This window comes from Cebus imitator, unplaced genomic scaffold (genome assembly GCF_001604975.1).
Source record: "Cebus imitator isolate Cc_AM_T3 unplaced genomic scaffold, Cebus_imitator-1.0 Scaffold110, whole genome shotgun sequence".
NCBI classification, from domain to species: domain Eukaryota; kingdom Metazoa; phylum Chordata; class Mammalia; order Primates; family Cebidae; genus Cebus; species Cebus imitator.
In genome coordinates this window covers 5904079-5931981 of record NW_016107425.1, presented here as the reverse complement: position 1 = coordinate 5931981, position 27903 = coordinate 5904079, and the positions used below count along the sequence as shown (strand labels likewise).

The window sequence follows — 27903 nt, the reverse complement described above, 5'->3', positions numbered from 1 at the left end:
AAAAAAAAAAAAAAAAAAGAAAAAGAAAAAGAATTGTGTACTCAGACATAATTAAGGAATATATCCTATTATTAGATGGAAAGACTCAGCATTATAATGAGATCAGTTCTCTCTAAATTAATCTAAAAATGTGTGATCACAGTAAAAATGCCAATAATATTTTAAAAAAACTAGGTGTACATATTCCATAGTTTTAATGGAAAAATAGCATGTAAGAATAACCATGGGAATTCTAAAAAAGAAGAGGAATTAGAAGCAGAGGTCTACCATGTATCAAATACTTTATAATGCTTCATTAATTAAAATAGCTTGGTACAGTGTATATAAATAGGCATATAGACCAAAGATAGAGATGTGAGAATTCAGAAATAAACTCAAAAGGAATTTTTAGATATGGCTTTTATGTATAATAAAGAAGACATTAGTCGGTAAGGAAGATTGGTGTTAAGTTATATGCCCCAAAAAAACAAAAGCTGGAAATACTCTATTCTTATTCTTTACACAGAAATAAATCATTGTTATTATTTTGCCTAAATATGAAGGTAATTCTTGCTGAAGCCTTTGGTGGTTAAATAGGCTGACAAAGAAGTCAACATAGTTATAAATGTGAATACCTGTATATCAATTAATCTTTAGCTTTTTTTTTTTTTTTTGAGATGGAGTCTTAACTCTGTTACTCAGGCTGGAGTGCAGTGGCACAATCTTGGCTCACTGCATCCTCTTCCTGCCAAGCTCAAGCAATTCTTGTGCCTCAGCCTCCCAAGTTGCCGAGATTGTAGGCATTCACCACCATGCCTGGCTAATTTTTGTGTTTTTTTAGTAGAGATGGGGTTTCACCATGTTGACCAGGCTGGCCTTGAACTCTTGGCGTCAAGTGACCTGCCTGGCTCGGCCTCACAAAGTGTTAGTGTTACAGACATGAGCCACCATGCCCAGCCCATCATGAGATTTATGTATTGCTAAATCTCATCTAAAACATTTTGATAAAGTTGATAGGGCTTATGTTATGGTTGTCTGAAACACTTAAGTTTGGCAGAAAGGGTGAAAAAAAGTAAAAAATGTTGCATATATGAAGGTTGGTGAAAAACCACCAGGTTTATAGAATGTTAATTTTTTTACCCAAAGTAAGGAAGATTTAATTATATTGATTGAATTGAGGTATTCTGATATATTTCAAACTTTAGCATTTTTAGTTTGAGTACAGTAAAACACTGGATATTGAGGTTTTAAAAAGTTTACTCTGTCCTCTGTGTGATTCTATTATATTGAAGTTCCAAGTATTTCCTTCTAGGACACTTGTATATTCTTTTAGTTCAAGTCATTAGATATTATTGAACAAAAATTCCTGCTGTAGTAATGTTCCAAATAGCATTAATTTCATTCAGAAAAGAACAATAAATGCTTCGATGAGTGTGAGTCAAAGAGTTTTTTGTATTTCTCAGCTGATTGTATATATGAATGTAGTGATTTTCTATACTAATTTTATATTCAACTACAATCATAGTCTTATTGTTTCTAATAAGTTTTTTGGTTGATTCTTCGAGAGTGTCCAAGTATGCAATCATATAATCTGTAACTAGCAATAATTTTACCACCTCCTTTTGGTTTTTTCATTTGATTTTTTTTTTCCTCTTGGCTAGTTATGTTAGCTAATACCTTTAGGACAATGTTAAGTTGTAGAGAAAATAGTGGATATACTTGATGTGTTTTTTTGGGAATTATTCTAATGTTTCCCCATTGGGCATTATTCTGACTTTTGGACTGAGACATATATTTGATCATGTTAAGGATCTTTTTAGCTATTCTTATGGAATTAATTTCTTTTTTTTTTTCAATCAAGAAAGGTTGTTGAATGTTGTTAACTGCAGTTCATTCATTATCTATGGAGATATCATATGATTTTTTTATCTTCTCTCGATACGAAGGGTTTATATTAAATATTGAATCATTCTTGAATTCCAGGAAAATTTTCTGCTTTCAGTATCATGATCATTTTTTTTCTTAAGACGGAGTTTTGCTCTTGTTGCCCAGGCTGGAGTGCAATGGCACAATCTTGGCTCACCGCAACCTCTGCTTCCCAGGTTCAAGCAATTCTTCTGCCTCAGCCTCCCGAATAGCTGGGATTACAGGCATGTGCCATCACGCCTGGCTAATTTTGTATTTTTAGTAAAGGCAGAGTTTCTCCATGTTGGTCAGGCTGGTCTTAAACTCCTGACTTCACATGATCCGCCTGCCTCAGCCTTCCAAAGTGCTGGGATTACAGGTGTGAGTTACTGCACCCAGCCCAGTATTGTGATCATTTTATAAAAACATCCCAAAACTTTTATTTTCATTTCTCATTTGTTGAAACCCTAACACTGTACATGTATTTTAAACTATGACATTTTTCTGACTACTGCTTTAGTTTTTTGCCATGGGTCTTGATGTATAGTGATTTATTTTGGTTATTGTCAAGATACGATTTTTTTTTTTTGGAGGAAGTTATAATCTGTGAGTTGTTTATGGATGGCAAATATATATTTATATTTTCATTTATTGTCTTAGTTATAATTTCTAATTTTATTGTATTGCTTTCAGAGAATGTTAAATATTTCTAATTTGAATTTATTGAGATTTTTTGGTGGAATGTTATTTGGTCAGTTTTTTAAGAGTTTCATGAACATTTGAAGATGTATTATCTTTTTTCAGTTACACAGAGCTTAATATTAGCAATGAGAACTACCTTATTATGCTGTATAGATCTTCTATATCCTAATAAGTTTGTATTTCTCCTTTTCCCTATATTTCCTTTAGTTTTGCTTTATGAATGTTGGTGCTTTGCTCTTTGCATGGGTATTTCTGTTACATCTTCATAGTAAAAACATCTTTTTAAAATAAGTTTTAATTTTGAAAAAATTATAGGTTAACAGGAAGTCGCAGAACAAAACGTACAGGCAGGTAGCATGTACCCTCATCTGGACTCCCCCCATTGTAACATCTTGCATGAGTATACAGTAGTTTCCCTCTTATCCATGGTTTTGCCCTCTGTAGTTTCAGTTAACTGTGGTCAATCACAGTCTGAAAATATTAGTTTTTTGAGAGAGACTATATTCATATAACTTTTATTGCAGTATAGTTATACTTGTTCTATTTTATTATTAGTTATTGTTGTTAACCTCTTACTGTGCCTAATTTATAAATTAAATCCCTGTACCTACATGGTAAGTATTTATAGGAAAAAACACAGTGTATGTTGAATTTGGTACTTATCCATGGTTTTAGGCATCCACTGGGGGTCTTGGAACACATCACTGAGGATAAGGGAGAACTACTGTAGTAAATTTTCACAGGCAGGAAATTGTCATTGCTTCAATCCACAGAGCTTATTCAGATTTCATCAGTTTTATATGAATTCACTTGTGTGGGTTTTATATTTCCATGCAATTTTATCACTTGTAGCTTTGGGTAACTACCCACAATTCAGATCTAGAACTGTTTCATCACCTCAAGGCTCCTTTTTGCTACTCCTTCATAGCCATACACATCTTCCTACACTTTCCCCATTCCTAACCCCTGCCATCCATTAATCTGTTTTCTATCTCCACAAATTTATTATTTGATGTATGTTATAAAATGGAATCACATAGTATGTAACCTTTTGAAATTGACTTTTTTCACTCAATATATTCTTGAGATCCATCCAAGTTGTTCAATGTATCAATAGTTCCTTTCTTTCTCTGAGTAGTGTTCCATGTTATTAATGTACCATAGTTTAACCATTCACCTGCTGAAGGACATTTGCATTGTTTTCAGTTCTTGGCTATTACAAATAAGGATGCAATGAATATTTGTGTACAGGTTTTTATATGAACATTAGTTATTTCTCTGGGCTATATGCCCAAGAGTGCAAATGCTGGAATATATGGTAAGTACATGTTAGTTTTGTAAGAAATTGCTAAATTCTTTTCAGAGTCGCTATACCATTTTACATTTCCACTAGGTAGGTATGAGTGATCCAGTTCCTCTACATCTTTGCCAGCATTTGGTGTTAATCAGTATTTTCTGTTTTGACTGTTCTGTTAGGTATGTAGCAATATTTCATTGTGGTTTTAATTTTTATTTCCCTGATGGCTGAGGATGTTTTGTGTGCTTATTTGCCATTTATATGTATCTTTTTCAGCAAAATGTTTATTCATGACTTTTGTCCAATTTTCTAATTGGATTGTTAGGTTTTTTTTACTGTTGAGTTTTGAAAGTTCTTTATATATTATGGATAAGTTCTTTGTTGGATATATGGTTTACAACTTTTTTTTACCCCTAGTCTTTAGCTTGTCTTTTCTTTCAGAGCAAAATTTTTTTAATTTTGATGAGGTTTAAGTTATCAGTTTTTCTCTTTGTTAATTGTGTTTTTCTTGTCAATTCTGAGAACACTTTACCTTGCTACAGGTTGTGAAGGTTTTCTCTTAATGTTTTTTCTATGCCTTAATTTTTTTTTTATTTTTGCATTTAAGTTCATAATCCATTTTGAGTTAATTGAGGTTCAGGTTGAGGTGGTTTTGTTTTTGTTTTTTGTTTGTGCCTGTGGATGTGCTCAGTTACCCCAGCACCATTTGTTGGAAAGGAGTCACATCTTTTTTTTTTTTTTTAAACTGTATAAAGTGACCTTTTTCTAGTTTAAAGATTTTTTTTTTAAATTTAACTTTTGGGGTTTTAAGACCACAACCCTTGTTTTATTTGCATTTGCCTGCTATACCTTCATCTATAGTTTTATTTTTCAACCTAAAAGACATTTCGCTTTAGATGTGTTGTCTATTTTCATTATAGAGTTGGGTTTTGTGTAGTGATACAGTGTGAAGGTCTTTTTCTTTTACCTTATTGAGTTTAGCCCACTTAATATTTATTGATATGAAAGAAGTTGGTCTGTTTTGAAACAATTTTTTTTTTTTTGCTTTTAGTTTTTATAATTAATTAAAACCTTTTACTATGTGGTATATTTACTTTGGGTCAGTTATTTATAGGTTGTATGAGTATAAAGACATGTCCTCCTGTGTTCCAGGCTAATTAGAACTTTCCTTATGATTCAGGATTTTGTATGTGAATTTGTTTAGCTGTTATCTTTTCCCAGCCAATGGGGCTAGGCATTTTTTTTTCACAATACAAAACTTTGCCACCAACGCCCTTGCCATAGAAACAGAATGCTCTTTGTAAATAGGGTACTTCTGAATAATTTCTGTTTAATTTCTGCCTTCTCTCTTTTCTTATTGGAACCAAACTGAGGAGTTTCTGCCTGTAGCTGTGCATCTTGTTCTCATTGTTACAAACACGGGTTTTATGTTGTACACTTGGAAAAGTTTACCTTGCTACCTCTATGTGAAATACACAGTTTTCTTGTTTTGCTTCCACTTTTTGGAGCCCTTGTATAATAATCTTCATTGCTTTTGAGAATGCCTCCACATATTCTAATGGTTGAGTTTTAGTTATATCTCCGTTTTACCAGAGAAGGAGTTTGTGTTTTTATTTTGTTCTCCTTGTTGATTTGGATTGTTTTTAAGAAGAGAAGGGAGAAGTGGAGTTTATATCACTATTCTCTTACTAGATTTTAGTAATAGTATCTTTAATATCTTCATTATCTTCACAAAACATGGTGCTATATTTTAATACATTTTTGATTATTGAGAGGGCAAAACTTTTGTTGGGTTAACTAAAACAGATTCCTGAAGTACTTTAGTTCTTTTTCTAAATGTTATTTAAAAATACAAAAGGGCTAGGCATGATGGTTCATGCCTATAATCCCAGCACTTTGGGAGGGTGAGGCAGGAGGATCGCTTGAGGCCAGGAGTTCAAGACCGGTTAGCGTAACATGGTGAGATCCTCTGTCTACAGAAAAACAAAACAAAACAAAGAATTTCATTTTATTTAGCTCTAAAGAATAATACATTCTCTATGCTTTACCTTTTCAAGTTGTGAAGGCTTGACATATAGAAATGTCTGTTGTTTGATAGCTCATGTTATTCAGGAAGAATTCTGATAAAAACCAGAGGAAGAGTTTATTGTCCACAGAGGGGATTTAGTGAGTTTTATTTTGAAGAGAGTATATTTCAATTTTTGTAATATTTACACTTTGACAATTATATATGCTTTTTAAAAAGTATCTACTCATTTAAGCATATTTATACATTTCTTACAGAATTCTAGTCACTATCTCTGCAATTCCATCTTTTTTGTCCCCTGTTTTCTTTATGATTTTTAAAAGTCTTCTCTTCCAGCCTGTTACTACATCAGCAGGTTTGCAGTGGAGAAGCAATATGAGACTTTTCTATTGTAGGATTCTTAAGGGTTGTTAGCATTATGCTTAACCTATTCTCTTATCTCCCTTCCTTTGATAATAACAAAGCTTGGTGTTTTTTGTACTTTTATGTAGTTGTCTAAGTGCCATATAGGAATCTGGTGCTAGTTATTTGGTGTTTTCATGTCACAAAAATAAATCATCAAAATATAAAAAAAGTGTATTATCTATTTCTGTGTAACAAATTGCCCCAAAACTTAGTAGCTTAAAACAACAAATGTTTATTATGTCTCAGCTCTTGAGGGGCAGGAATATTAGGAGCAGCTTAGCTGGGTAGTCCTGTCTCAGGATGCTTTGTTCTAACATAAATTGCAGTTAAGCTGTTAGTCGGGTCCACAGTCATCTCAAGGCTTAACTAAATCCACACAATCACTGTAGATAAAGTCATTGCAGATCTTTAACCCCTCTGCTGTTATCCAATCTCCAGCGCACTGCTAGATATTTTATTTCTTTTTGCCATCATCAGCAATGGTATTTGCAATCCCCCTGACTTTCTTCATTCTGTTCTTGTGTTCCTTTTGCTGTTTCCTTGAGGCCTTTTTCTTTTCATATAGGGTGTTTATTTGGCAAGCCTGTGTTTAGTTTCCTTTTTCTTTGTATAATCCAAGGATTTATAGATCATACCAAAGACAGTTGTCTTACCACCACTAAAATGGGTTCTGAATTCAAATCCCAATAAGATATCTGGTGTGTTCTTAACTCATTTTGGCTGATTTTTTTCCTAATCTACTTCTAAATCCACACAGGCAGCTCTTAGCAGGCATCAGTTCTTTGCTGAGTGTTTACAACAGACTTTTCTTCCTTACTGCATGGACCTTTTCGTAGACTTCCCTGACTGTTCTCATATCATGGCAGCTACTAATCCAAGAGAGAGAAGTGAAAGAGGAGGCCCAAAATGGAAGCTGTGTTCCTTTATAACTTAATCTTGAAGTGATATACTATCACTCTGCCATGCACAGACCAACACTGCTGAGAGAGGACTACATAATGCTGTGAATACCAAGAGACAGGGATCACTGGTGACTACTTGCAGGTTGACTCCCCAAAATAGCAATGCTATATTTCGGAGTGAAGGACTAATTTTCATACTTCTGAATTTATTTCCAGTACAGTGGATTCTTTTTAAAAGAGATACAGTGTATTTTTTAAGATGATGAACAATGTTTATATACTTATTTCTGTCGCCCAGGCTGGAATGCAGTGGCATGATCTTGGCTCACTGCAACCTCCTCCTCCTGCGTTCAAGTGATTCTCCTGCCTCAGCCTCTTGAGTAGCTGGGACTATAGGCATGTGCCACCACTAGTGGCTAATTTTTGTATGTTTGGTAGAGATGGGGTTTCACCATGTTGGCTTGGCTGGTCTCGAACGTCTGAACTCAGGAGATCCACCTGCCTTGGCCTCCGAAAGTGCTGAGATTACAGGTGTGAGCCACCATGCCCAGTCTTATGTAATTATTTCTACCATGTTCTATGGAGAATAAGTATTTTGCTATGTTTACATTGAATTTAAGAGAGTACCCTGACAAGTTTGCAATGACGATTATTCATTTAGTTTAATTCTTTTAATTCATTTGATGTCTTACTAATGCAAGTTCTGAAGAATTATCCTTATAAAGTATTTGGAAGGAGATATTTAGCTAATTTTACTTATCAAGTATTTATTTGAAGGTAAGGTTTTTGTTTATTTTTCCCAGATAGCTTAATCACTTAGAGTAGAGACTGTCCCTCTAATGTTAAATAATAGGGAAGTAGTAGCAACTTACATTTGTATAATGCTCTTACATTTGTAAAAGCATTTTTCCTTAATGTGTGGGAATAGACAAATTAAGTTTTTGGAATTGATGCTTGCTTGGTAATAAGGGATTCTAATACTGTTCTCAATCTTTTGGGGGGTGCATAGATCCCCTTCAGATTGAATGAAAGCAATGGTCTTTCCAGAGAAATGCACGTATGCACACAAAGGTAATTTTGCAGTTTAAGGGGATCATCAGAAGGTCTGTGGACTTTAGGTTGAGAACTCTTTCTTTGAAAGCACAGTTTCTAAAGTTCTCTGGCAGAAGGAAGTGCTTTTTGGTTTTCTGTATAAAAGGAAACAATGTACCTAACTCTAATTTGAAATTCATGTTTTCATTTTACATGGCTTCTAATTCACTTTTTCTAATGATGGTTCGTGTTTCTTAATTTTGCTTCCCTTTAGCATCTGGAGCATAAGAACAGTACTTATTTTCTTCTTTTCCAAGAGAACAGAAAGAAATAGTAAGTTTAATTTCAATTTTTAATAAATACTTTAAAAAATACCTATCTTAGAATGTACTGGTAAGACAAGTTGTAAAATAATATATTGGGATGATAATGTGGTAAATATTGAAGTTATTGTAAATCATGAGAAAGGTTATAAATGATCAAGATGGTTCTGTTTTTAATTTGTGTTATTTCCGTCTTGTTCAATTAGATGTTTTTTTACACAAAACAAACATTTTTTTAAAAATTTGAGACAGAATGAGGGGGATGGGAAGAGCCTGTTGCCCAGGCTAGAGTGCAGTGGCACCATCTCAGCTAACTGCAACCTTCACCTCCTGGGTCAAGCGATTCTCATGCCTCAGCCTCTGGAGTAGCTGGGATTGCAGGCGTGTGCTACTACACGCAGCTAATATTTGGTATTTTTATAGAGACAGGGTTTCACCATGTTGTCCAGACTGGTCTCAAACTTCTGAGCTCAGGAAATCCGCTTGCCTTGGCCTCTCAAAGTGCTAGGATTGCAGGTGTGAGCCACAACACCTGACCGAAGCAAACATTTTTAAATAAAGAGAGTTTATATTTGTTAAATTAATCCTTATGGACAACTTAGTTTGTTACAGAGCCTTGTTTCGTTTTTACCTCAACCCATATTTTTACCCCATATATTATTTTGAATTATATTCCAAATGTATCTCTCTATTTTCATACGTACAAAAGAATTCTTAATATCATAAAATATTAAATATAAAAATACTTTTCAGTTGTCTCATGAGTATCATTTGCTTTTAAAAAATTTTGTTTGACTAAGGATCCAAATAAAGTTTTTACAAATATTAATATATGGCTTTCAAATTGCCCTCTTCACTCATGACCTGTCTTCTTTTCTGCTCTCATTAGGTCCTATAATCGACCCCAATGACTGTTTCCTTGCTGACACTCTTGACCCTTTTGCTCCTCCTTCTCGTCCTACTTATCTGTGAAAGCCTACCCTCTTTAAATATGATTATACGCCTAATCAGTGACTGGCAAAACAGTATTCTGATTAAATACATTTACAGGTTTAATCTCATCAAAGCAGCTAAACTTGTTAGAGGAAAATCATATAACGTGCTCACCTCACCAGACTTACCTTAAATCTATGATTGCAAATATCAAATATGTACTTAAAACTACTTTATGGTTCTATTGTAATTCTTCAGTAAATTCATCTTTTTCTCTTTCAGCTTGATGTTTGTTATTGCATTTCTGCTCAAATCACTAATACCTGCCTCCCTACCAAAAACCAGCAATCAAATCTAACCAAACTAAAACCCACCAGCCAACCAAATAAAAAAAATCAAAAGTCACAAACAAACAAAAAAACCCTACAAAATCTACCTGCTCACTCTTTACCTATAGTTTTACTTTATACAGAAAATAGATGTAAACAGATAAGAGCTACCTACACCACCAACTGCAGTTGTCCTTCAGTATCTGTGAGGGATTGGTCCCAGGACCCTCAAGAATGAAAATGGTATAGAATTTGGATGTAACCTACATGTCCTCCCCATACTTTAAATCATTTGTAGATTACTTGTAATCTCTAACATAATGTAAATGCTATAAAATAGTTGCTATACTGTATTACTTTTAAATTTGTATTATTTTTTATTGTTGTGTTGTTATTTTTTTCTGAATATTTTTGATTCATGGTTGATTTAATTGTTACGAGTGCTGAACTCATCCACATGGAGGGCTGACTGTATATCAAGTTAGCTCTATCTGTACTCATTATGGTTTCATCCTTCATTGTATTTTGAAAGACTGGCCTTGATCTTATCTATGGCTAACTTGTCATTTATGCTCTGGATTCTAAATACTCTGGCTATCTCCAGAGCTTTGCTCTTATAGTTATCTCCTGTAGTTATCATCTCTTTTGCATCATTTTCTATTTTATTATTCCATTGGTATATAATCCTGTCTCAGTATGACTATTTGGGGTGTGGGGGAACCTCCCCTGACCCTGCATTTCTGTTAAGCTACCACCAATTTCTCTTTCTTGTTCAAAACAAAATTTCTTAAAAAGTTGTTTATAGTTGGTATCTCCTCTTTTCCACCCACTTATTCCTTCTTAGTATACGTTGTTTAGGTTTTGTTTCTACCGTTTTTTACTGCAGTGGCTCATTTCAAGGTCACTCATTAACTATGTCTTGTCAAAGCTAGTAATCAGTTCTCTTTTCTCATCCAGCTTAATCTCTTAATAGCATTTGAATTAATTCAGTTATTCACCCTTTTTCTGAAAAATTTTTATCTTTAAGCTTCTTTGACAACACTTCACTGGTCATTTCTTTTTAGTTTTATTTGCTTTACATCTTCTACTAGAATTCTGCCTTTGACGTTTTTTGATAACTTGTTTGAGTCTGTGCTGTCTAATAGAATCTTCTATGATGATGAGCATAATCTGTATGTACTGTTCAATACGGTATCTGCTAGCCATTTGTGACTGTTGAGCACTTGAAATGAGGCTAGTGTAAATGAAGAACTGGATTTTAAATAGCTTAAATTTAAATAGCCCCATGTGGCTACTGGCTACTATTATTACATTAGACAGTGCATCTCTAGATGATTTTATTCACTTCCACAGATTTAAATATTGCCTATTTGTTAATGATTCCCAAATTTCAATCCTTAGTCCAGACTCTTCCCTTCAGCTATAGACTTGTATAGCTAGTTATGTAATTGACATTTCCACTTAGGAGTGTAGTAGGCATCTCATGAGTAAAATGGCCAAAAGAGAATTAATATTGCTCCTCCCCTTTATTCCCACTCATATCTGCTTTTCCCTTTGTCTTCTCCATCTCAGTAAATGCTTACCCTATATGATGAATAGTTAAAACTTGTTTTAGTTAGGGTTCTCCAGAGAAACAGAACCAGTAAGAAATATTATGACGAATTGGCTCATGCAATTGTGGAGACTGAGAAGTCTCAAGATCTGCAGTTAGCAAGCTGGAGACCCAGGAGGGCCAATGGTTTAGTTCCAGTCTAAGTCTGAAGGCCTGAGAACAAAGAGAGCCACTAAGTGTAAGTTCTAGTTTGAAAGCTAGCAGGTTCAAGACCCAGGAAGAGCTGATGTTTCAGTTTGAGTCTGAAGGCAGGAAAAGATAGATGTCTTTGCTCAAGGGAGTCAGACATGGGGTGTTCACACTCACTGGAGGGAGGAACAAACTTTTTGTTCTGTTCAGGCCTTCAGTTGATTGGATGAGGGCCACTTCATTAAGGAGAGCAATCTGCGTTACTCAGTCTATGGATTAAAATGCTAATCTTACCCCAAAATAGCCTCACAGACACCCAGAATGTTTGACCAATTATCTGGATACACTGTATGGCCTAATCAAATTAACCATCACAAGACCAAAAATCTAGGAGCCATTTTTGATCTTCTTTCATATTCAATCATGTTACTGGCAAGTCATATAATCTTTACCTCCAAAATTATCTTGAATCTGACCAGTTCTCACCTTTACTACCACAGTTCTAATGAATTATCATCTCTTGGTTGCACAACTGCTTTCTCACTAGTCTGTTTTTAAGGTGTACATCAGACCTTTGGGTCCTTTGCTTAAAATTTTCTAATAGCTTCCCAATGCAACCAGAGTGAAATCTGAATTCTAACCCTGACTTTCTAGCTTATTCCTGTTTCTCCAACCTCATCGTTCACTCTCCTTTATTCACTTTTGCTCCAAGCACACTCAGCATCTTTCTGTACTACAAACAAATTCTCTGAACCTTACAGATTCTTTTTTCTTTTTCTTTCTTTACTTTCTTTTTTTTTTGAGATGGAGTCTCACTCCATTGCCCAGGCTGGAGTGCAGTAGCATGATCTCAGCTCACTATAACCTCCACCCTGCTGATTCAAGAAATTCTCCTGCTTCAGTCTCCCAAGCAGCTGGGATTACAGGCACCCACTACTATGTCCAGCTAATTTTTTTGTATTTTTAGTAGAACTGGGGTTTCACCGTGTTGGCCAAACTGGTCTCTAACTCCTGGCCTCAAGTGATCCGCCCACCTCAGCCTCCCAAAGTGCTGGGATTACAGGCATGAGCCACCATGCCCAGTTGAACCTTACAGCTTCTTAATTTATAAAATGGAAACAGAAAGAATGAATAAGGCCTAGTGTTTGATAGCACAGTAGGGTCACTATAGCCAATTCTAACTGTGCATTTTAAAATAAAGAGTGTAAATGGATTGTTTGCAGTTCAATGGATAAATGCTTGAGGGGTTGGATACCTCATTCTTCATGAAGTGCTTATTTAACATTTCACATTGTATGCCTGTATCAAAACATGTCATGTACCTCATAAATACATGCAGGCACTATGTACCCACAAAAAATAATGAAAACAGAAATATTAGTTTTAGTAGCACTGTTAAAAGTAGTAAATGTAACTATATATGAAAGCATATAAAAATTGGGAAGTGTTAAATAAATGTGAGCTAATAGCACTGATTCTTCTTTTATTTTTCTTGAGTAAATGGTTAGGACCCAGTACAATATTCACTTGAAGTGGGAATAGCAAGTGTCCTTGTCTAGTTCCTGGTTTTAATGGAAAAGCTTTTAATATTTTACCATTAAGTATGATGTTTGCTGTAGTTTTTTAAAAAGTGTTAATACTTTTTATCAGATTAAGGAAATTTAAGCTTCTGATATTGTTTTTGGTGATAGTAATACAGCAGATGGTGGAAGAATAGGAGAATTTTAAAGCAAATACGCTTTCTGACTTCAAGGAATAGCAAGTTAAAGCAGGGATTGGCGGCTGCAGGCTGTAAGCCAATTCTTGCTCACTGCTTTGTACAGCTCATGATTGGCTTTTATATTTTTTAATTATTGCAATATTAAAATGAATAATATTTTGACATGTAAAATTTACATGAAATTCTAATTTCATCTTTTATTGGAACATATCCTTACTGTCTTTAGCTGCTTTCATTCTACAATGGCAGAATTGAGTATCCGTGACAGACTGTACGTGGCGCTCTCATCAGGCACTTGTAGTACTAATTGCTTAATCATTTCAGGCACTTATAGAACTAATCATTTCATCATTTCAGATTGTTGTATGACCAATGCGGTTATAAATTGACAGCATTTTTAAAGTGTCACGTGTATTGTTGTACTGTGACAATTATATTTTTATTACCTGTGCATACCCATCATGTAAAAACCAGAAGAGAAAAGTGAACTTTGAATGTTGCACTTTTAGTATGTAATGGAATGTGGACTATTTTGTTATTAAAATGCAAGCATTCTACTTTTTATGCAATGACGTTACAGCTGTGCTAAAATAGTACAATATGTATTGACACTACCATACTAACTATACATCATATTCCCAGCTCACAGAAAGCAATGGACACAAAAATTAGAAAATTTTAAATAGAATATATTATTGCAGAGTTTCTTCATAAAACTAAAAGGGAAAATGGGGCTTTAGCCAAGGGAAGTTTCTGAGCGACTTGTTTGTGAAGAAAGGAAAGCCATTTACCAATGATGAGTTAATTGTTTGCTGCAGCAGAAGAAATGTGCTCAGGGAAAATATACTTAAGACTAGTAACGTTTCAGCAAGAGCAGTTGCCTAAAGAATTGAGAAAATTCAGAAAAACAAACATGAGTAGTCTGTTAAAGAACAAGGCAAATGGTTTCAAGTGATCTTCCTTGGCTGTTGTTGAGTTGACAAATGTTATCAGTACCGCTCCGTTGTAGTCTGAGTTGTCAACACTGAGCTTGAAGTGACTGAAGAATTAGTCTCTATAAAAAGTTTTTGCAGAACAACTTTATGTGAGAATATTATCAATGAAGTTTAGAAAACAGCCATTTACCACAACCTGAAGTGGAATCCACTAAGATGTACTGTAAGTATTGGTAGTAAAAATATGTATATAGTAGAAAAAGACTTAGTTGTACACATAGTACAACACTCTTGAAACTGTAAGGTGTTTAAATTCTGTGGTTATTCATTGTATTATTCAACAACAGGTACTTTGCAGAACATATTTGAATTTGTTGTTGTGTAGTGCCAAAGGGAATTTCATTGCTCTCATGGACTTAACCATTGTCAGTTATGTGAATTTTAATCAGGAATAGAGGCTGACTATCTTGACTTGCCTCACAGCAGTTTATGGCTTAGCAGTGGTAAAGATTTATAGTGATATTTTGAGCTCAGAATCTAGATTAAAATACTTCTGAATGAGAAGAACCAACTTTAGCTACTGTGTTTGAATACTGACTGGCTTTGGAAATTAGCTTTTGCTACAGATTTGATAATGGTTCTTAATTAATCCAACCTAAGATTGCAAGGCAAAACAATGTATATATGCAAAACCTATAATGTGGAAAAGTCATTTAGAAAAAAACATTGTAATGACAAGTAATCTTTTTAAAAGTGCTATAACAATGAAGACAAGAAGCAAGATCACCATTCCCGCACAAATTTGCAGCAAATACATTATCTGAGCTGAAATTATAGTTCCAGTAGAATTTTTCAGACCTCAATGCAAGTGCAAAGGAAATTTCCATGTTTCTAAATCCATTTCACTGTATAATTGAAGAGCTTCAGTCTTTGATTGGAAGTGATTAACTTCTAATGTAATAATATTCTAAGAGAAGAATCTAATAGAATTTTATAAATGCCTTCCAAACTAGTGAATATGCTCAGTTAAAATCATGTGCTTGTGGATTGATATCAGTATTTGGCAGTAATTACCTGGGTGAAAAGACATTTTAAAAGATCAAATATGTAAAATCTCATTACAGATCAGCATTAATGGATTATCATTTGCAGTCAGTTTTGATGATAGAGAACACTTAGCTTTGAACCTCAATTAGGCAAAATGTTTTTTCAACACCGCCCCCCCCGCCCCGCCCAAAGTATTCCATTCTTTTTACTGGTAGACTTATATTACAAAAAAATGAACTCAATTATTATGTAGGTTGAACATTCCAAATCTGAAAATTCAAAATCTGAAATGCTTCTAAATCCAAAAATTTTTTGAGTGCCAATGGGATACTCAAAGGAAATAGTCCTTGGAGCATTTTGGATTTTGGATTTTTGGATTTGGAATGCTCAGCTGGGGTATATTCTGCAGATATCCAAAATACAAAAAATCTGAAATCTGAAACATTTCTAGCACCAAGAATTTCAGATAAGAGATACTCAACCTGTATTTCAATTTAATCAATAAAATTTTGTGGAAATTTTGTACTTTTTAGGCTGGGCACAGTAGCTCATACCTCTAATCCAGCACTTTGGGAAGCCAAAGCAGGTGGATCACCTGAGATCAGGAGTTTGAGACCAGCCTGGCCAACATGGTGAAACCTTGTCTCTACTAAAAATACAAAAATTAGCTTGATGTGATGGCACACGCCCCTAATCCCAGCTACTTGGGAGGTGGAGGCACAAGAATTGCTTGAACTCCGGAGGCAGAGGTTATAGTGAGCCGAGATCACACCACTGCCCTCCAGCCTGGGTGACAGAGCAATATCCTGTCTCAAAACACAAAAAATATAGATTTGATTTTGCATTTTGGCCCATAAAGCCTAAAATACTTTTTTCTTTACAGAATAAGTTTGCTGACACCTGGATCAAAGTACAGATGTTTGGCTTCATCTTATCTAACAAAAAATTACTGTTTTCTTTAAAGATGTTAGCAGATTTTGCACCCTTTTAAAAAGTAATAAGTTAGCTAGCACATTAAAGACTGATCTATTTTGAAAAACATTTTTATAGTAAAATCATCTTTTTATATATTTTTCTTTGAAGTTTTACATAAATGATGTACTTTGAATTTCGTATTCAGGTGTTTGTTACCTAGAATTTCAGTGAAAAGAAGTAATAATTTTATTTATAAATTTAATTAAGAATAATTATTTATATTTCATTTAATAACACATTCAAGTCATAAGTTCTTCTTTCCATATGGAATAGTTTCAATTTATAGTAGTTAAATATTTCTAGAGAAAAACTAGAAACTTAAATAAATTTGTAAATCAAACATTGACATTCATAAAAGATCTCCTCTAAGATGATTATTTCTGTTCCACCATGCCAACCTATATAAGCAGGCAAATTTTAGAAATGTTTAATTTGAAAAGTTATTAGTATTCTTTTCCATGTCCCTTCTCAGATGTAATATGATAGATTTTCAAGGTTTTTTTTTTTTAAAAGTAGTGCTAAATAGTTTCAGGGTTGACTAAATAAAACATGTACTTATTTCCTTATAAACAAAGAGAACATTTTTATTACCAGTGTATAAAAAGAGATTTGATACTGATTTTGTAAATTAATGCAGGTAGCATATTGAAAAAGAAATAATAGAAAGTAATGTTTCTGAAAACGTTAAAAAATATGTATATATATTTCAATTTAGAAAGGTGCTTTATGCTATGTAAAGTCAATTTTTTTCCTAAATGGCTTGTAATATACAATATAGGCAAAAATATGAACTATATGTGGGTGAAGATTGAGATAATTTTTGTCTCTAAAAATCAGTTAAATTTTGAGAAATCCTAAAATGAGAAGGTTTTCTTGTGTTTGCTACTGTTGTGTTTGGCATGATTTTTTTCTTATATCTAAGTATCTTAATATTTGATTTAGCTTTGATTTGAATCTTGTTTTCTAGATGAAGCACTGGATGATTTAAAGTCCCAGAGGAAAAAAATAGTAAGTTAACTTTTATTTAAAATTAATTTATATTAAACTAATAAGAACAGAAAAATTAATGTTTATGTGTTATAGGTTAATAACTCTCCAAGGAACAAGTATGCTTTTAGATAGCATTTTAATGATGAAGTGAAATTGTGAATATTTTTGCTAGTTAATAATGATTGACAGGAAAAAGTAGTTTAGAAGGATTTTCGAGATTCTGAGAATTTATATCAGTGGGAAGCTGAGAAGTAAGTAAATGAATCATACTGGAGGCCTAAATGATGCAAAGAGGGTTAAAAAGGTGGATACCCAGATTGTTTATTAGAGCTAAAAAAGGACCAAATATCTCTACAAGTCAGTTCTCAGGTTTTCTTAACACCAAGAAAGAGAGGGAATCAAGAAGACTGGTTGTAAGAGAGAAATTCAACATGAGAATACTGAAGAAGAGATGGTGGCGGGGGAGAGAGAGAGAGAATTGTTTTCTTCCGAGTTTTCTACTTTCTGTCACTAACTCTGATCACATTGATATCTATTGTGGGGCTAGTTGATGCATCCCTTTGGATGTGTTGGAAAGAGGGCCAAGAGTAAGACAGGAGGAGCTCTAGCTGTTGATATATAGTAGTCTGTAGTAAGTGAATTGAAGTTGGTATTTGACACAGAGCTCCTTATTTTTTATATGATTATTTTTGAAGTATGAAAATGATGACTGCTGATAGTATTATGTTGTATAGAAATGCATTTAATGAAATTTAGTCAGGTGCAAATGATCAATCAATATATTTTAGTCTAGTATGTAACAAGTAATAATTATGAAACCAATATTATGAAGGTTAAAATTAATGTTAAAAATTTTTCTGTGAATTGATAATAAGAGATACTGGCCTTAAGGGCTTTAAGTACCTGAAAAGTAAGAGAAATATTTAATTTTAAAAGGATTCCTTAGCTTTATTTGTTTGCTCCTTATTCAGTATACTATGAAGTATTTATCAAAATTGCGTTGGCAATTTTGGTGGTCCAAGCAAAACACAGAAATATCTTAGTATTATGTTTCTCCTATTCTGCACATTATGGAACAGCCAGAAATTCAAAGTGAGGAAATACTGATGGTCTCAGTGATTTAGAAGTTGTGATATGATTGGTTTGGCTTGCTGATGAGATAAAAAGAAGAGCTGGTACTGGTGATCAGAAACAAGTCCTGCTTATACCAAAATGGCAAAGTATTAAAGTAGAAAAGATGAAGAAGAAGACAAAAGAAAAGCAGAAAACAAAAAAGTCCTAAGTGATGAGAAGCAGGTCAATACCACTGGCATCACATGGCCAGAAAATAGGATCTTGAAGAATATATGATTTTGGAAAATCTTTCAACAGAGTAACAGAGCCGACTTGGAAAATTGTGTGAAAGGACAAGTCAAGCTATTTACTACTTTTAAAATAGCCTTTAAAGGAATCTCATCATAAAAGATGATCCATTTTAAGTCTGACAACAGTTGGGAAAGTTCAGCGTTCACTAGCTCTGTATGTTTAAATGGCTCATTAGGCCTCAGTATTAATAATTCAGTATGGCATTTCTCTTGCAGCATGACTAAAGAAAAGTAAGTTGGCGCTAATTTATTAATTAAACACAATTTGCATTTACTTGGTTATAATACTGTTTGCTACTGGAACTAGTCTGTGGTCAAGCCCTTAACAGAGCTACTTTGAGTAGTTTTACACTTTGGTTTATTTATTTACTTTTTTGAGATGGAGTTTTGCTCTTGTTGCCCAGGCTGGAGTGCAATGGTGCGATCTCGGCTCACTGCAACCTCTGCCTGCCAAGTTCAAGCGATTCTCCTGCCTCAGCTTCCCAAGTAGCTAGGATTACAGGCATGTGCCACCATACCTGGGTAATTTTGTATTTTTAGTATAGATGGGGCTTCACCATGTTGGCCAGGCTGGTCTCAAACTCCTGACCTCAGGTGGTCCACCCACCACAGCCTCCCAAAGTGCTGGGATTACAGGTGTGAGCCATCACGCCCGGCCAGTTTTACACTTTGGAAAGATAGGTGTTAAGGGCAAATTAGTAAGGAGCATAGTGCTAACTAATGATCATGTTAGTAGTGGGCGGCAAAAGGTAAACATAATCAAAACTGATCTTGTTCATTGATGTTTAGGTTTAAATACTACATTTATAGTTTCAAAAATACTTTTATTGCTGAAATGACTACAGAAAAAAGAACTCTTGTCAATCTAAAACTATGTAAGTCCCAACTTTCTCTTTCATTAACAAAATTAATGCAAATTATATTTACTACTTGATATTTTATTAAAAGTGGTTTTCTTGGGGATGCATCCCTTTAATCTGAATAGATTTGTAATGTAATTTGAAATCTGTAAAATTGTAATTTGTAATGACAGATATGAATTATCAATTGATTAAAAAGTTAAATTAGGAAAATGTAGCATCTTAATGTTTTCAGAGCTTAGTGTATTTACTTATTAATATAAAGTTAGGAAGTAATCTTTAGTTAGCTAAAAAATTATCAAGTCTAGATGTGTGCATTTTACCACTCACATATTTTGTGGTCCTTTAATAAAACTTTAGTTTTTAATAATCACGGAGTAATCTGTGCAAGCAGATAATCCCTCTGCATCCATAAACATTCCTTCAAAACAGTTCAAAAGTCAAGCTGTATCAAAATACATGAGTCAAGATTACCTCTTTAAGTGGCTTCATGAAAATTTTGTGCTTTTTTCAGAATGGTAGTCCTATGTAGTAATTTCTAGCATTCTTCGGGAAATTTATGTTTTTCTGAATCCTGAGAAAAATCACTTGAGAAATTGGGAACTTGACGAAAAGTGTTATGGTTCCCTGAGAATTAAAGCTTAGCAATCAACTACAGATGTCACTAGTTCAAAGGAATCCACTAATGTCAGCTGAAAGCAAGAGCAAGAAATTCTGACATGCCGAGTTACAGGTTAATGTTGACATTTCTCGGAACAGTACAGAAACATCTAGAAGCGGTACAATCTAATCAGTCTTGGGGGCATGTTATAAGTGTGCTTTTATGGCTTTCTCTTATTAATGGTGAGTCATTCTTATAAATATTAATGTTTATATATCTACTATACTTTATAAATGTATAAAGTATGCTTTGTACAAATTCTATGCATGTTATTCCATGAAATAAGTTTTGGAAGCAAAAGAAGTCCTTAAATTGGCAGTTTTAGCTTTTATTCTTTATAGAGCTCTTAACCTTATAGCGCCTTCAAATGTTACATTTTTATATTACCCAGTAATATTTTCTGGCTTTTCCCAGTATTTGAATATTCACTTTAGGCCACACAGTAACAGAAGAAAATGCAAAGAAGAAAGATGTGACTATTATTGTGGAATATTCTTATATGAAAGCAGAAAATGCTGTAACATCTGAGTTAGTAAAAACATCATCACTTTCAACAGCAACCCCCAAATCAGGGTAACGAGAAAGTATTTTCAGCATGATAAAAGGACAAGTTTATATGGTATAACATGCTCCCTAATACTCTGAATTGCAAAGTCATTGCAAAATGAAAGAAAGTTTTCTTACATCTGGAATATTTGTCATCAATAAATATTGGATAGGGAAATTAATGCTTTGTGTGTTTTAAGATTCTATTTCAAGAATGATTATTTCAGTATTAAGTATTTGTAGAATTGTCTTTCAAAACTTAAAAAGTTTTTTTTTTTGACATTTATTTTGTGCTAGTGTGCCCTTCTTTTAATGTTTTCCAAGATGAAATGGCTATATTAAATAGAAATGATTTCACAATAATGTTATCATGTAATATAATCATGTATTTATGTTCTATCTTTTAAAACAAAAAAACTCCTAAAACTTATAGTACCACCATATTACAGAAAAATGATTCATTCTTTGTTATATCACTCATTATGTTTAAAGTGCAAACTTATTAAAAATAGAGTAATTTATGTTTTAGGGCAGGTGTATTCAATCTTTTGGTTTTCCTGGGCATATCATATGGGAAGAAGAAGAATTGTATTGGGCCACAAATAAAATACACTAGCATTAACGATAGCTGATGAGCTCGAAAATAAAAAATTGTGAAAGAAGTTATAATGTTTTAAAGTTTATGAATTTGTGTTAGTCTGCATTCAAAGCTGTCCTCGGCCACATGTGGCCTTTGGCCGAGAATTGGACAACCTTGATTTAGAGAATTCTCAGGAATTCTAGTTTCTTGTTCCTGAATCTTGAGGTTAATCTGTTGAGTTTTTGAAAATTGTTTTAGGCCCATTTTGAATAATTGAGGTGTCATTGAAAATTATGTTAATGTTTTAGGCACTGTTGTGGACCCTTTCTCCTACATTACGTTTTTAAAAAACTGCACAGTAGTGCTGTGAAGAAAGTATTAAAATATCTATGCAGAGGAGAAACTGAGGCTGACAAACATGCTGACAGTCTTCCTAAGAATGGAAATGTGCATTGAACCCAGATCTTTTCTCACTTTGAAGCTTCAAGTTCATGTTCTTTCCACTGAACAGAGCGTCTCTTTATTCAAAACATATTATTCACTTAAATGTTGTATGAATGTGTGTTAGTTAAGCTATTATGTGAAAATATTTTACTAGAAGTAAATGCAAAAGAAGGGAAATAGATTTGTATCTTTTAGTATTAAAAATGATTTTATTTAAGATAAATAAAAACATAGATACACTTGAGTACTTGCTGAATAATTACCAGAAATGTAATCATTTGAAAAATTAGTATTTTGGTTTGGGGTTTTGTGTGTTGTTTTAAAGATCACAGTTTAATCTTTTTAAACCTAGTAGTAGTTTTAGTCTAGAGATATCTGTCCAAATCAGTATGACTATTTACATTTACATTATTTAAAATGAAATAAAACTACAGGAAGGGTGCAGTGGCTAACACCTGTAATCCCAGCACCTTGGGAGGCTGAGGCTGGTGGATCATTTGAGGCCATGAGTTCGAAACCAGCCAGGCCAACATGGGGAAACCTCATCACTACTAAAACAAAATTAGCCGGATGTGGTGGCGTGCACCTGTAATCCCGGCTACTCGGGAGGCTGAGGCAGAGAATCACTTGAACCTGGAAGGTGGAGGCTGCAGTGAGCCAAAATTGCATCACTGCACTCCAGCCTGGGCCACAGAGTGAGACTCCATCTAAAACGAAACAAAACAAAACAAACTACTACAGTTCAGTTCTTCAGTTGCACAAGCAGCATTTTTAAGTGCTCATTTATTACATAGGACTTAGTGGCTACTCTTATGCTGATATAGACGATTTTCATCTTTACATAAAGTTTTATTGCACAACACTGATATAAAACATCAAAAGTCTAATGTGTAGAGTACAGAGATTTGGTTCTTTGTTATTCCATGTCGATTATGTTGATTTGGGGATATATTTTATTATGCCCTCTTTCTACCTCCATTCGTAGTTTTTCTAACTCTAAAGTGATACTATAAACATCTCCTTTACATCAGAAAAGTCAACTTGCTTATTCTGAGAATTTATCATAATTTTGATATAATTAGGAAAATATTTTAGTTTCACTAAACCAAAGCAAGTCTAATAAATCATTCATCTAAGTACCTAACTTCTTAAATGTTGTATTGAGTGTTTAATGAGGAATCTGTTAACTGCTATTGTGGCAGCATATTTTTAACTCAGTAAATATGCTCTGGGTTGCATTTTAAAATAAATCTCCTTTGGAATGAATATAACATTTAATGAATCTAAGTGGTTATCAGTGGTCACTGAGAAAGAAAAGGTTCTGCTCCAATTTTTGCAAAAGCGTTTTATCCTTCACATTAGGTAATTTGTCATAACTATGACTGTCTTGTACTAAAGTTCAACTTTTTTTGATGTTGGGCCATAACCACTAGTGATACTTTACTAGTGATTATATTTTAAGTTAAGCCCATGTATTAAGCTATAAAGTGACTTGAGTGAATGGTAAATAAAATGTTACAATAACGAAGTTATTTAATTGTAGCTCCTAGTGTGAACGTAGAACTCAGTAAAATTTTTACTTAAATTCTGTATTCAGTTTTTTCCGCTAAAGTTGTTTGGATCTAAGTAAAAAAGAGGTGAGGGTTATCTTTTAAGGTCATTTGAACAAATTCCATGGCTGTTCTCCCAGTTAGTGAGTTTTCACTGCATTTGCAGCAAGCTAATTGCTTTTGCTAATAAATAATCTAAAATCGATGCTGACAGCAGTTAATTGGCACAGAGATTTTATTTTGTAAAGCTCTTGGCTAACGACCTTCTTTAAATTAATAGCATTAAGTGCTATGAGGAAATAAATCTGAGGAATTGCCTGTCATTTGCTTGTCATGTCTAATAACTTCCAATAATGATGGCTGATAGATTTTTGCACATTCCATTATTGAAGTTGGTGCATGTAATTATTCTCCTCATTATATGTAAACAATTAGCAATATTTGGTATTTTCTTGCAGTAAAGCTATTAAGTACAAGTAACAGAGGTTAGAAGCCGTTTTAAAAATCTGGATTTTAATTATTTGAACGTAGGAAGTCTTTCATTCTATTTGGACATATTAAGGGTATTTATTTTAAACCTTTTTGAATAGGACTTATAAAAATAAGTATTATGTGTTTTAAAATGTGACAATTTATGGAAGTTTTTGTTTGTAGCTTGAAGAAGTCATGGAAAAAGAAACTTACAAGACGGCTAAATTAATTCTTGACAGGTTTGATCCAGACTCAAAGAAAGCAAAGGTAAGACTGTGATATCATTACTATTTTATTATAAATTACACATTGTAATAGGTCACTGTAATAACATTATTATAATTGACAGGAGTGTGAGCCGCCATCTGCTGGAGCAGCTGTAACTGCAAGAGCTGGACAAGGTAAATAACTTTGTAGAAACTGCTGCTGCTGTTGGAAAGATCCATATTTACCCAAGTGAGTTCAAAAGTGTGTTGGAGGTGTGCAAAAACTTATGTAGAATGCCTTTATGTTAATTTATAGTTGGTAATTTGGGATATGACTTAGGGTGGATGGTAATAATTTTATTTCATTTTGATTTTATGGGAATATGTTAAGTTAGGATATCACATCTGTTGAGATTAAATATAAAATTGTTTTTAATCTTTTAAAATTTAAGTAATTTCATCAAAATTTTGTAAATATTTCCCACTTTCAGATAATAATCTCTTGGAATATCTGTTATTATTTAAATCCTTACCTTTTTATGTTTTATTTTTGAAAAATGTAATGGTTTCTGTGAAATTTGAAGTTTCTTTTAAAATAATACCTAAGAATAGAATAAAATAATTTAGAAATAAGAAAAATGAAAATTGAATTATTACTATATAATATTAACGATTTTTGAGGTTATATTACCATATTATTAATGAAGTCATCACTATTACATCATTAAATGTAATATAAAATTTTAACAGTCATTATATTAAGTGATTACATAAAATATTCCTAAGCCTGGCATGGGAAAAAATATTCTGAGTTTGCAACAACTTTCGTCTTTGTTATTTTCTCTAATAGTATAGCTTGTAAGGGTTTTGTTGCAATATAGAATATGTTACTTTAAAAAATTTAACTTCAATTTTTGCACCCCCCCCCACCAAGAATTATAACCTGCTTTGTAAAGGTAGAATGACATTTATTTATTTATTTATTTATTTATTTATTTTTGAGACGGAGTTTCACTCATGTTACCCAGGCTGGAGTGCAATGGCGCGATCTCGGCTCACCGCAACCTCCGCCTCCTGGGTTCAGGCAATTCTCCTGCCTCAGCCTCCTGAGTAGCTGGGATTACAGGCACGCACCAGCATGCCCAGCTAATTTTTTTGTATTTTTGGTAGAGACGGGGTTTCACCATGTTGACCAGGATGGTCTCGATCTCTTGACCTCGTGATCCACCCGCCTCGGCCTCCCAAAGTGCTGGGATTACAGGCTTGAGCCACCGCACCCGGCCTTAGAATGACATTTAGACCCTTGAAAGGAAATCTTTTTATAAATATTCACAAAGATCATGGATATTAAAGAAGTCATAATAATTTTAGGTTTTCTGATTGGCAGGGCTGTATGGGAAGAATTCCCTCTACCTCCACATCATCCATAAGTAGTATTTTGGTTCATAGAAATATTAACCTTTTTTTTTATTTTGAAGCCTTCACTTTTGCAAAAAGTGAAAGTTCACATATGATTAAGATGAATTAGGCATATAGTTGCAATAAACTCCTACTTTCATAACCAGTTTAAATTTTTCTACAATGTATATATGTCTTTCTAGCAAATACAAAAACATTTTTTGGCCTATAGACCACATTTCTATAATTTCTAAAGCATTTGTATAACTGGTACTAATTTTTCAGAAACACACACACACACACACACACACACACACACACACACACACGGAGGTAACTGAGTTTCTGTGCTTACTGATTCCAGATAGAGGAATGAATGTTCCTCCCAGTGTTCCTCTGGGAGGAACATTGATTCTTGAGGGAAGAATATTCCAGATAGAGGAATCAGTAAGTGCAAAGACCCTGAGTGAAGAACATGTCTGGAGTGCTGTGGAATAGCAGGGAGGCCTGTATGACTGGACTAGGGAGAGTAGGAAGAGTGGCAGCAAGAAAGTAATAAGGGGTCATCTCATGTAAGGCTTTGTAGAATGTGGACCATTGTAAAAACTTGAGTTCGCAATTAGGATTTTTTGTTTAGAAGTTTTGTTTTGAGCAGAGAATTGACATGGTCTCCATAATGTCATCAAGGCTACAGTATTGAGAAGAGGCTGCAGAGGGAGCAAAGGTGAAAGCAGGAAGACTAATTAGGAAGCTACTGCAGTAATACAAGAAAGCATTTGATGATAGCTTAGACCAGGAGTATCTAATCCCTAGGCTACATTGGAAGAATTGTCTTGGGTTACATATAAAATACACTAACACTAATGATAGCTGATGCTAAAAAAAAAAAAAAAATCTCATAATGTTTAAGAAGATTTAGAAATTTGTGTTTGGTTACATTCAAAGCCATCCTGGGCCACAAGCAGCCCATGGGCTGTGAGTTGGACAAGCTTGGTTTAGACCTTGGATAGCAATATTGGAAGTGGTTTTTAAAAATAATTAACTTGGCCAGGCATGGTGGCTCACACGTGTAATCTCAGCAGCCTGGGAGGCCAAGGTGGGTGAATCACCTGAGGTCAGGAGTTTGAAACCAGCCCGGCCAACATGGTGAAACCCCGTCTCTACTAAAAATACAATTAGCCAAGAGTGGTGTTGGGTACCTGTAATTCCAGCTACTTGGGAGGCTGAGGCAGGAGAATTGCTTGAACCCGGGAGGTGGAGTGTTTAGTGAGCTGAGATTGTGCCACCGCACTCCAACCTGGGCAACAGCATGAGACTCCATCTCAAAAACAAACTAATTTTTTAAAATTTAATTTCCTCTTTCTCTACACCCCAGCTTAAGGTGGTTTATGAAATGGTCAGATTTTGTATATATTTTAAAAATAGAACCCAAAAGATTTCTTGATGCATTGGATATGGAGTCAGAGGAGGAGGAGTCAAGGATGACCTTAAAGATTTTGGCCTGAGTAACTGGAAAGATGGAGTTGCCATTTACTGAGATGGTGGAAACTGCAAAAGAAATACTTTCTGGAGAGGTTCAGAGATGGAGTAGTGAAGAACAAGGTTGATTTTAGACATGTTGTGTTTGAGATACCTATTAGACAGACATCCAACTAGAGATTTCAAGAAAGCAGTCGAATATGAGTCTGGCAAACAGGAATTTTCTGGGCTGGAGATACAAGTTTTTGTGTTATTAGCATGTGGATTTTATTAAAACAGTGAGCATGTATTGAAAATTAAAGTAGAAATTACAGATTTTTTTTTATCTTTATACCAAATGGAGCAATACTTTATATTTTGCTGTTTTTGGGGGATGTGTTTGATTAAGAGAATCTGAAAAATGCCTTATAAAATAATAAATTTACCTTAATAAATTTGCCTTGTAAGAAATTTGGTTGTTCTTTACCTAAGTATCTACTTTATACTGTTAAAATTATTTAGTATATAACAAACCATCCTAAAATTTAGTGATTTAAAATAGCATTCTTTTTTTTTGCTCATGAAATTTGCAATTTGGCTAGGGTTTGGTGGAGACAGCTCATCTATGTCTCACATCAGTTGAAGCTACTTTATTGAGCTAGAGAATCTACTATCAAGGTAGTTTACATGGCTGACAAGTTGGTGCTAGCTGTTGATTCCTCTCCATGTGGACTTCTCTCTGGGGTCACTTGAGCTTACTCCTCCATGATGGTGGTTTCCAAGACCAAGGAGTATAGCAGACAGAAAGTCCTGGATTCTGGCACAACTTTGTTCTGTTGGTTCAAACCGTCAGAGTACAGTTTCAAGGGGAGGGTATATAGATATCCTCACTCCCATTTGTTGAAAGGAGAATCAAAGAATTTTGGACTCTTATTTTATTTTATTTTATTTTTTTCTCCCATTTATTTATTTTATTGCATTTTAGGTTTTGGGGTACATGTGAAGAACATGCAAAATTGTTGCATAGGAACACATGTGGCAGTGTGATTTGCTGCCTTCCTCCCCATCACCTACATCTGGCATTTCTCCCCTTGCTATCTCTCCCCAGCTTCCCACCCCCCACC

At 34.0% G+C, this 27903-nt stretch overlaps 1 protein-coding gene across 6 annotated transcripts in view; it reads left to right on the top strand.

Moving 5' to 3' along the window:
• LNPK (lunapark, ER junction formation factor) overlaps positions 1-27903 on the top strand; it is a 69375-nt gene that overhangs the window by 12873 nt on the left and 28599 nt on the right. For all 6 annotated transcript variants that reach the window (XM_017538269.2, XM_017538274.2, XM_037741917.1 and 3 more), the window contains exons 5-8: positions 8523-8581; positions 17219-17259; positions 23901-23984; positions 24067-24118. In XM_017538269.2, the coding sequence (XP_017393758.1) occupies positions 8523-8581; positions 17219-17259; positions 23901-23984; positions 24067-24118 (236 nt within the window). The remainder of the gene's footprint in view (positions 1-8522; positions 8582-17218; positions 17260-23900; positions 23985-24066; positions 24119-27903) is intronic.